Here is an 11,000-nt window from a genome sequence, read left to right on the forward strand (position 1 = left end):
CTTAAGATAGTCTTAAGCCTTGGCTTCTTCTTCCTCCTAAAACTGAACTTTGTAACATTCATAATGCTTCGGCATACCTCATAATGAGTAAATATATACCAGGTGGGCAGACTTGTGCAATAAAGAATTAGTAGCTAAGGTGCATTAGAGAATTTTTTCTTAAGTCTGGAAGGGGAAAGGCTGTACCAAAGGTACAAAACAAACACATGTTTTAGGGAGAAAAACTTCAATTTTCAGGTTACCAGTGACAAAAATTTGTATATTTATATGCATATCTTCATGGTTCTGAGATGAATGGTACTTATTTTCATCAGTGTTGACTTTCTTTCTTTTTTGCTCTCTTCCTGTTTTTATGAGCTTCCAATGTTTTCACTTTTCAAGTGCACCATTTGAATTTGAGACTGTAAAGGGAGATTTTTCCGGCAGAATATTGATCAGAATGTTACTCAGTAAAATAGTCTAAAAGAAGGCAAAATAGGAAGAATGAATTGTTGACAACACTGAGGTGAAATTTGTGCTCCTCGAGGGGTTCCAACCCCTCCTGAGTCAATTTGGGAGAGTGCGTGGAGAAGGGGGGGGGGAGAAGCCCCATTGCTCTAGTGGAAGTCGTTGTGCAGGTTTCTGCTGCGGGATGCATTAGTTGAATCCAGCCCTTAGTGTTTGCTTTTAGCTAGCATAAGCTCCAAATCTTAGTGTCTTTGTCGTCTGGCTGTAGAGAGAACATCTAATACACCCTTTAAAACGGGGTAGCTGTTGCAGGTCACATCACTACAAGGAGGGAAGAAATAGAATACATTAAGAAAAAGACATAGAAAAGCTATAAAACTTTGTCGGGAATATCCTGCCAGTTTGATTTCCAGTTCTTCATCTGATGCTTTGAAACTAAGAATCCTAAAATCATGCATAGAATTCAGGACTTGTAGGAGTGGTTGGCTCTGAATCTGAATTGTTAGCTTTTATTCAACTGAGCTAAGTAACAATGCTATTGTGAAACTAATAGTTGAAATGAGCTTTTAAGATCATGTTCCATTAATCCCTGCATTCTAAACAATTTGATAATGGTGTCAGAGAGAATACATCATTTTCTGTTACTGCTTTTACCAGATACCTTTTAAGTTGTGGTGTGAAAGAGCTGTACTTTTCCCATAGAGGAGGGTTTGCAACGGTTTAATAGTTTTTTAGATGTTATGGTTTACAGCTTTTGGAAGATATCAATCATCTTGTGGCAAGAGGAAGGGGTGGCCCTTATGAGTGACTCAAGCACTTGACTGACAGCTTTTTCACCTGCCATGTTCTCATCTGAGCAAAATGCAGCTTTAGTGAGGATTAGTGACAATGTTGTGTGAGAGAAGTTAACAGGTGAGACTATTTTTGTTCTGGCCTTTGTGATAGAAATATAAATGTACACCTGCTCACTGTTTTCCAGTATTGTGCATTTTACAATATGTGTATTCGGTATCTAAAACCTTGCCCTTTAAATGCAGAACTCGAAGAGCATCATTTAATAGTTCTAAGGATGACAGAAGGGAAGACAAGACTCCTTATCAGCTAGTCAAAAAGCTGCAGAAAAAAATAAGGCAGTTTGAGGAACAGTTTGAAAAAGACAAAAATTTCAAGGTAAGCTGCTGTTACACATTGGTAGCTAGCTAGCATTCCCAAAATTAAAAGTTTTGTTTTTTCACATGGCTCTATGTATTCCTGTATTGTAGTCAGTTGTATCCCAAAAAATCTATTGGGGGTTGGGCAGAACTAGATGGCTTGATCCAGCATGGTAATTCTTAGGTTTTTAATTCTCTGACCCAAAGAAGTTGCATGCTCGGGTGTATGAAAAACACAAGCCCAGATTTTGCTGCTGTTACTTACTTTGTCCAGCAAGGGGCATGGAGAACTCTTCCAATGAAGAAGTCAACCCTGTTAAATTCAGTGTGTGTGTGATTTCTGAGAATCCTAATGCTATACATATCTCTTTTCAGCCGTCGTATTCTGATATTGCAGCAAATCCAAAGGTTTTAAAGTGGATGACAGAGCTTACCAAATTGAAAAAGCAAATAAAAGGTAAGAATTTTGTGTTTCATCTTCTTGGGCTTTCACACCTTTCATTGGACCTTACTGGAGAGAAGGGTGACTCATTTTTCACTCATTATACAGTGGTACCTCAGGTTACATACACTTCAGGTTACAAACGCTTCAGGTTACACACTCCGCTAACCCAGAAATAGTGCTTCAGGTTAAGAACTTTGCTTCAGGATAAGAACAGAAATCGGGCTCCAGCAGTAGGAGGCCCCATTAGCTAAAGTGGTGCTTCAGGTTAAGAACAATTTCAGGTTAAGAACGGACCTCCGGAACGAATTAAGTACTTAACCCAAAGTACCACTGTATATGAATGAATAAGTTTCTTGTTTCTGTGTTGTCTCAAGTAATTGACTTTGACTTTGGGTTTGGTACTTTCTTGAATACAGATGCAAAGCACAAAAGCTCAGATGGAGAATTCATACCTCAGACACGGCCACGAAGTAACACTCTTCCAAAAAGCTTCGGCTCATCTTTGGATCATGAAGATGAAGAAAATGAAGATGATCACCGGGTTGCACAGAAAGAAAGGAAGCCTACCAAGGAGGCCACAGTGGAACTCATTTTTAAAAGGCTGAAGGAAAAACGAATTGAAAGCTGCCTTCCAGAAGATATAAAGGTATATATGCCTATTTTGTACTTGTATTGTTGCACTTGAAGAGATGAAAATAGTACAGTTCAGCTTATTTTACAGCACTTGCAAATTTCCTAAGGCAGTCGACTTGCAACTTATGCACATTTAAGTTGTGCGGTCGTAGCTTAACGTGCTTGTCCAAAAAGGGGGGGCAGGGGGGATGACGGCAATCCCACCCACCATAGCACTCACTCTGGGAGAGTATTCAGAGGTGCATGGAGAGGTTATAGTGGCCTTGGGAGAGCACATACGGCTTTGGGAGAGATTACGGAGGTGGTCAGAGTCTTCAGTGGCCTTGGGACTGTTTTTTAAAGGGTTGTTTTGACTATTAATGATTTTGGCTTTGCATGCCAAACCCAAGGCCACGTAACCCCCACACAAGATGAGAGTCAACTGTATAACATGCAGCACTAGATTACAGTAATCATTCACTGTATTTTAATTTTATAAGCAGACACTTGCACAAACTATTGCAAAGTCTCAAATGCACATATGGAGTAAGAGTTGTCATTTGGTATTACGGTACATTTTCCTGACAGTAGGAGAAGCCACATGAAGCAGGTGCCATTATCTGAGTTTTGAACTCTTTGGAGCTTTTGGGCCGTATATTTATAAAATATATTCAGCATAGCTGTCTTGTCTTTTATAATTTTAGCTTCAGAAGGAAGCTTACACTAAAGAGCATATTTAGAGTAAGACACTTGTCTCTCTTGTTACAGAAAATGACGAAGGATGATCTGGCAGAAGAAAAAACGTCTCTCCAAAAAAGTCTCTTGTACTATGAAAGTCAACATGGACGACCGGTAATATTCATTATTTCATTCTCTGCAATTATTTAATACACAGTTAATGTGGTTAATGTCTGGAGGATGGATGGCGGCTAACAGATTGAGATTGAATCCTGACAAGACAGAAGTACTGTTTTTGGGGGACAGGAGGCAGGCAGGTGTGGAGGATTCCCTGGTCCTGAATGGGGTAACTGTGCCCCTGAAGGACCAGGTACGCAGCCTGGGAGTCATTTTGGACTCACAGCTGTCCATGGAGGCACAGGTCAAATCTGTGTCTAGGGCAGCTGTTTACCAGCTCCATCTGGTACGTAGGCTGAGACCCTATCTGCCTGTGGACTGCCTCGCCAGAGTGGTGCATGCTCTGGTTATCTCCTGCTTGGACTACTGCAATGCGCTCTATGTGGGGCTACCTTTGAAGGTGACCCGGAAACTATAATCCAGAATGCGGCAGCCAGACTGGTGACTGGGAGCGGCCGCCGAGACCATATAACACCGGTCTTGAAATACCTACATTGGCTCCCAGTACGTTTCCAAGCACAATTCAAAGTGTTGGTGCTGACCTTTAAAGCCCTAAACGGCCTCGGTCCAGTATATCTGAAGGAGCATCTCCACCCCCATCGTTCTACCTGGACACTGAGGTCCAGTACCCAGGGCCTTCTGGCGATTTCCTCACTGCGAGAAGCCAAGTTACAGGGAAACAGGCAGAGGGCCTTCTCGGTGGTGGCGCCCTCCCTGTGGAACGCCCTCCTACCAGATGTCAAAGAGAACAACTACCAGACTTTTAGAACACATCTGAAGGCAGCCGTGTTTAGGGAAGCTTTTAATGTTTGATGTATTATAGTATTTTAATATTTTTTTTTAGAAGCTGCCCAGAGTGGCTGGGGAGGCCCAGCCAGATGGGCGGGGTATAAATAATAATAATAATAATAATAATAATAATAATAATAATAATAATAATAATAGTTGTTGTTGTTGTTGTTGTTATGAAATATCACTGAACACCTGCCTCAAATAATTCTCATATTTTATGATTACCAAATGATTCTTAAAATAGCATATAGATTTATTGTGTGCCATGTAGAGGCTCAAAGAATGAGCTGCAAAATAAGATTCAAAGGGCAGCTGTTAACACTGTTAACACTGAGGAGGGAAGAAATATTCTGAGCTGATGTTCTATTGTATTTTTGTTTTCAGTTCACTGTTTTGGTATTTTTTCTGCTGTGTATAAATAAATAACAGATAAATAACCCTTCTTCTGGCGCTGTAGGGAGGTTAGTCAGGCCTCTGTACATTCCTGTATAAAACATTGCAAAGTACACACTTTCTACAGAATTCGCATTCAGTAAAGGTAAAGGTACCCCTGCCCATACGGGCCAGTGTTGACAGACTCTAGGGTTGTGCGCTCATCTCACTCTAGAGGCTGGGAGGCAGCGCTGTCCGCAGACACTTCCGGGTCACGTGGCCAGCGTGACAAGCTGCATCTGGCGAGCCAGCGCAGCACACGGAAACACCGTTTACCTTCCCGCTAGTAAGTGGTCCCTATTTATCTACTTGCACCTGGGGGTGCTTTCAAACTGCTAGGTTGGCAGGCGCTGGGACCGAGCGACGGGAGCGCAGCCCGCTGCAGGGATTCGAACTGCCAACCTTTCGATCGGCAAGTCCTAGGCGCTGAGGCTTTAACCCACAGCACCACCCGCATTCAGTAGCAAGATGCAAAATTACCAGTATCGGAAAGCTTTGTTTTTCTGTGATTACTTATTGTCCACACCTAAATTGTGAACTTGCAGTTTTGGTATTCCCCAGCTATTTGAAGCGTCACCAGATAATGCTCATGTTTACTTGTTATGATAAACTATGGGGGAAGCACTATCAGGACGCAGTGGATGTAGCCTACCTTGATTTCAGCAAGGCATTTGACAAGGTGCCCCAGGATATTCTTGTAAAGAAGCTGGTAAAATGCGGTCTTGACTATGCTACCACTCAGTGGATTTGTAACTGGCTGACTGACTGGACCCAAAGGGTGCTCATCAATGGTTCCTCTTCATCCTGGAGAAGAGTGACTAGTGGGGTGCCACAGGGTTCTGTCTTGGGCCCGGTCTTATTCAACATCTTTATCAACGACTTGGATGATGGACTCAAGGGCATCCTGATCAAATTTGCAGATGACACCAAACTGGGAGGGGTGGCTAACACCCCAGAGGACAGGATCACACTTCAAAACGACCTTGACAGATTAGAGAACTGGGCCAAAACAAACAAGATGAATTTTAACAGGGAGAAATGTAAAGTATTGCACTTGGGCAAAAAAAATGAGAGGCACAAATACAAGATGGGTGACACCTGGCTTGAGAGCAGTACATGTGAAAAGGATCTAGGAGTCTTGGTTGACCACAAACTTGACATGAGCCAACAGTGTGACGTGGCAGCTAAAAAAGCCAATGCAATTCTGGGCTGCATCAATAGGAGTATAGCATCTAGATCAAGGGAAGTTATAGTGCCACTGTATTCTGCTCTGGTCAGACCTCACCTGGAGTACTGTGTCCAGTTCTGGGCACCACAGTTCAAGAAGGACACTGACAAACTGGAACGTGTCCAGAGGAGGGCAACCAAAATGGTCAAAGGCCTGGAAACAATGCCTTATGAGGAACGGCTAAGGGAGCTGGGCATGTTTAGCCTGGAGAAGAGGAGGTTAAGGGGTGATATGATAGCCATGTTCAAATATATAAAAGGATGTCACATAGAGGAGGGAGAAAGGTTGTTTTCTGCTGCTCCAGAGAAGCGGACACGGAGCAATGGATCCAAACTACAAGAAAGAAGATTCCACCTAAACATTAGGAAGAACTTCCTGACAGTAAGAGCTGTTCGACAGTGGAATTTGCTGCCAAGGAGTGTGGTGGAGTCTCCTTCTTTGGAGGTCTTTAAGCAGAGGCTTGACAACCATATGTCAGGAGTGCTCTGATGGAGTTTCCTGCTTGGCAGGGGGTTGGACTCGATGGCCCTTGTGGTCTCTTCCAACTCTATGATTCTATGATGAAACTCCGTTAGCCTGAGTGAAGTGTTGGGTTCCCATGTGACTGGGAGGAAAGCTTTTGCTGAGTTTAATTTTGCTGCCAAATAACCAGTGCTTAGCATCGTGTATGAACCACAAACCCTGATTTAAACAGTAATCTGTTAAACAAGCCAGCTCTATAACCAACCCATGGATCAAAGTTGGCTTGTTTAGCAACTCATAATTGGCCACATTTGTTAATAATGATAAGCTAGACTTCCTGGCTTATTGTGGTTTGTGTGTATGAGCACTGTGGTTATGGACCTCACAGCTCCAAATTAAAATCACAGATTTAAAAACTGACCAGACCAGGGAGTGGACTGAACTTGTTTTATGCGTGAACACAGCCATTGTTTTAAAACAGGATCATATCTAATGACAGGCCAAAATGGTTTAAAGTAAAACAAAAGTTGGCAGAAGCCCTACTCCCACCGTGTGGGAAGAGGAAAGTGTCGCAAGCCCGGTACTTTGCTCAGGCTGCTGGAAACATGTCCACATAGTGCTAAATCATGGCTTAGCATTGCATATCAACTGGACCACTTCAGGACAATGAGTGAGCAAGGAGACTCTGACATCATGTGATCCTCTTAGTGGTGAAGATACCCTGTTTTGTTTTGAGTGTTAGATAACCCATTTCTGCTTTCACTCAGGTCTCCAAAGAAGAAAGGCATATTGTTAAACCTCTCTATGACAGATACAGGCTTGTGAAACAAATGTTAACTCGAGCGAGCATTACTCCCATCCTTGTAAGTAGTTAATCAGTGTTTCATACATTTTCCAACTGATTGGTGTGTACTTGCCTCAACAATGAGTGTTCATCTTGCTAGATGTGTCCCTTCTGGACTAGCCCTTATGCTCAAAACAGGTGTTCCCAAGCTAGGTAGTGAAACACTAGATAGTGAATTTTTTAAATCCTTAATCTTGTTTTCATATGGTTTCCTAGTTTTGGATTTGCAAATTATTAATGCCTTTAATTTTTTTAGAGCTTTTCGTTTTTAAGTGTTTTGAATATGTATTCAGTTTATTTTTTAAAATATTTTTATTACTTTGGTGGTTACTACCCTGGGCTACTTGGAAGGGTAGGATAACAATAACAATAATCGGGTAATGAAACTAGTTCCAACTCTCAGCAGTTCTTAAGATGTTATTTAGTTTCTCAGCTGTAGCAAATGTTAAATGTGTCTATTTGTCTACATTCATCAATATTTGTTATATTGACCTTTGTCTGAAATGACTACCATTTTTTAACATGGTGGTCTTTCTCTAGACACACTGTAAAGCTTCCTGTGCAGTAGCTGAGAATTGGGCATTGGTTTGCATGTAAGATTTACTGTTCTCACTTTATGCTGGGAACAAATGCCTGAAGATAAATGTTGACTAGGGTTGAACGTGCTGCTTAGCCAACATAGCGCAAAATATAAAATGATGCTGTACTCAACCAAAACGTAAGTTGAACAAAATAATACATTTCTTATATATTGTGTAACATATTGTGACGTATATTTTAGGGCTCACCATCAACCAAAAGACGAGGTCAGATGTTACAACCTATCATTGAAGGAGAAACAGCCCACTTCTTTGAAGAAATCAAGGTATTTTATCTATCCAAAGACAACAGAGGTCCCATAAGGGCCTATAGTGTACACTTTAACTGCAGCATTTCACATTAATACACACATCTCTACACCTCAAATTGTAACAAAAATGTAAGCTTGAATGTGTGTGCAGAATGAATGTGTCTTTTACTGGGTAGCTGAAATACTTAATGCATGTTTGAAGTATTTCAAGGTAGTTGAAATACTTAATGCATGTTTGAACAACAATTTTATTATTTTTCAGGAAGAGGAGGAAGATGGTGATGTGTCATCAGAGTTCACTGATCTCTTAAAAACTAACACCCAAACGCAGTCTGTTACTACTAGTCCAGTTGAAAACTCAGAATCTGATGTTGAAGAAAGTCAAGAGAAATTGACTCGAGAGCTTCGTCTGTCGAGTACACGTGCAGCTTCCATGTACGTAAATGCGACCATGTGAGCACCACACAACAAATGTAGCTTTGTAATCAAAACAGCTGGTTCTTATTTTTTTAAAACACTTGTGGATCGTGATGGGGTGTGAGGTGGAACAGTGAAGGATTTTCATTTGCAATGTCCTCCTGTAACAGGTCAGCCAAATCATTTTACTTACCGTATTTTTCGCACCATAGGGCGCACCAGACCATAGGGCTCACCTAGTTTTGGGAGGCGGAAAACAAGAAAAAAATATTCTGAACCCCAGAAGCCAGAAGAGCAAGAGGGATCTGGCTTCTGGGATACCGTGTGACTGTTCTGGCTTCTGGGGTAACCGTGCCAAGCCTCTTCAGGGCAGCGGGATGAAGGCTTCCCCTGCCCAAAGAGGCTGCGCAGGGCTAAAGCAGAAGCCAGGACAGACGCGTCGCTGAAGGGGCACTGCGCCTTCTCTCTCTCTGTGCAGCGCCCCTCCTTCACAGGAAAGGCGCTGAGCAGAGAGGGAGAAGGCACAGCGCCCTTCAGCGAAGCTGGAGAAGAACAGAAGGGTCTCCTTCTGTTCCTCCTCGGGCTTCGCTGGACAGGCGCGTCGCTGCGAAGCGGGAGGAGGAACAGAAGGAGTCCCTTCTGTTCCTCCTCCGGCTTTGCACGACAGGCGCGTCGCTCAAGGGGTGCTGCGCCTTCTCTCTCTCTCTGTGCAGCGCTTCTCCTTCACAGGAAAGGTGCTGCGCAGAGAGGGAGAAGGCACAGCGCCCTTCAGCGAAGCTGGAGAAGGAACAGAAGGAGACTCTTCTGTTCCTCCTCGGGCTTCGCTGGACAGGCGCGTCGCTTCGAAGCAGGAGGAGGAACAGAAGGAGTCCCTTCAGTTCCTCCTCCGGCTTCCAGGACCGGTGCGTCGCCGCGGAGCCAAGGCGCACCTAGTTTTTTGGGGGGGAAATAAAGGAAAAAAAATTTATTCCCCCCCCCCCCGCCCAGGCGCGGGGCTGGGGCGGGGGAAGCTCGAGCTTCCCCCGACCCCAGCCCACAGAACAGGCAACTCTCCGCCAGCCGCGGGAGCCCAGCGGCGGGCTCCCGCGCCTTGCCAAGAGCTACCCAAGCGCGCCGGGGCTTCGGGATAAGAGGCAGCTGTGCGCAAGCCGGGGGAGCCCTCCCGCGGCTTGCGCACAGCTACCCGAAGCCCCGGCGCGGCTGCTCAGTGCACTGGGGCTTAGGGATAAGAGGCAGCTCTGTGCAAGCCGGGGGAGCCCTCCCACGGCTTGCGCAGTGCTGCCTCTTATCCTGACACCCCAGCGCGCTGAGCAGTCGCTTCGGGTAGCTTTGGGATAAGAGGCAGCTCTGCGCAAGCCGGGGGAGCCCTCCCGCGGCTTGCGCACAGCTACCCGAAGCCCCAGCGCGCTGAGCAGTCGCTCCGGGTAGCTTTGGGATAAGAGGCAGCTGTGCGCAAGCCGGGGGAGCCCTCCCGCGGCTTGCGCACAGCTACCCGAAGCCCCGGCGCGACTGCTCAGTGCACTGGGGCTTAGGGATAAGAGGCAGCTCTGTGCAAGCCGGGGGAGCCTTCCCACGGCTTGATCAGCGCTGCCTCTTATCCCGATGCCCCAGCGCGCTGAGCAGTCGCGCCGGGTAGCTTTGGGATAAGAGGCAGCTGTGCGCAAGCCGGGGGAGCCCTCCCGCGGCTTGCGCACAGCTACCTGAAGCCCTGGCACGACTGCTCAGCGCCCCCGGGCTTCGAGGTGCAGGCAGCTCTGTGCAAGCCGGGGGAGCCCAGGGGGGACTCCCGCGGGCTCCCAGGGCTTGCGGATAGCTTCCTGAAGCCTGGAGAGGGAGAGGGGTCAGTGCGCACAGACCCCTCTCGCTCTCCGGGCTTCAGCAAAAGCCTGCATTCGCTCCATAGGACGCACACACATTTCCCCTTCATTTTTGGAGGGGAAAAAGTGCGTCCTATAGAGCGAAAAATACGGTACTTAGTTGTTTAAATCAGAGGATCCCATGCGCCAGATTTGGCCCAGCTCTGATCCCAGTTTGACCTGAGAGGCTGTTCTCCCAAAATCACATCAGGTGTGGGGCAAGCAGAGGTGCAGTTGGATCAGCTGTGTGACCGAGTTCCCCATGAGAAACATCATCACACAGCCAACCCATTCCCCTATGGTGAACTTGATTGCATAGCTGATGACTGCAGAAAGCAGCTATGCTATACTCAGTGCTGCAGCCGGCTGTCAGGCACCTGGAAAATGTTGTGCAAGGGGCATTGATATTATTGCTTTGTTGATGGGTGGAATACCCATGATGGTTTTGATTACCCTATGCATTTTTTAATAATTTTATAGGCCTGAATTATTGGAGCAACTTTGGAAAGCCAGAGCTGAAAAAAAGAAATTGCGCAAAACTCTACGGGAATTTGAAGAAGGGTTTTATCAGCAGAATGGAAGGTTAGTTCAATATACAATGATTGTAGG

The 11,000-nt window shown here is 45.2% G+C and overlaps 1 protein-coding gene across 14 annotated transcripts in view; it reads left to right on the forward strand.

Annotated features, from left to right (window-relative positions):
- The window catches only part of FAM13B (family with sequence similarity 13 member B), a 58,735-nt gene that overhangs the window by 43,629 nt on the left and 4,106 nt on the right, over positions 1–11,000 (forward strand). For all 14 annotated transcript variants that reach the window (XM_083428794.1, XM_083428803.1, XM_083428801.1 and 11 more), the window contains 8 exons: positions 1,485–1,617; positions 1,974–2,055; positions 2,460–2,689; positions 3,424–3,507; positions 7,192–7,287; positions 8,050–8,133; positions 8,381–8,553; positions 10,872–10,973. In XM_083428794.1, the coding sequence (XP_083284920.1) occupies positions 1,485–1,617; positions 1,974–2,055; positions 2,460–2,689; positions 3,424–3,507; positions 7,192–7,287; positions 8,050–8,133; positions 8,381–8,553; positions 10,872–10,973 (984 nt within the window). The remainder of the gene's footprint in view (positions 1–1,484; positions 1,618–1,973; positions 2,056–2,459; positions 2,690–3,423; positions 3,508–7,191; positions 7,288–8,049; positions 8,134–8,380; positions 8,554–10,871; positions 10,974–11,000) is intronic.

This window comes from Podarcis tiliguerta (assembly GCF_965153285.1).
Source record: "Podarcis tiliguerta genome assembly, chromosome: 2".
In the NCBI taxonomy this organism is placed as follows: domain Eukaryota; kingdom Metazoa; phylum Chordata; class Lepidosauria; order Squamata; family Lacertidae; genus Podarcis; species Podarcis tiliguerta.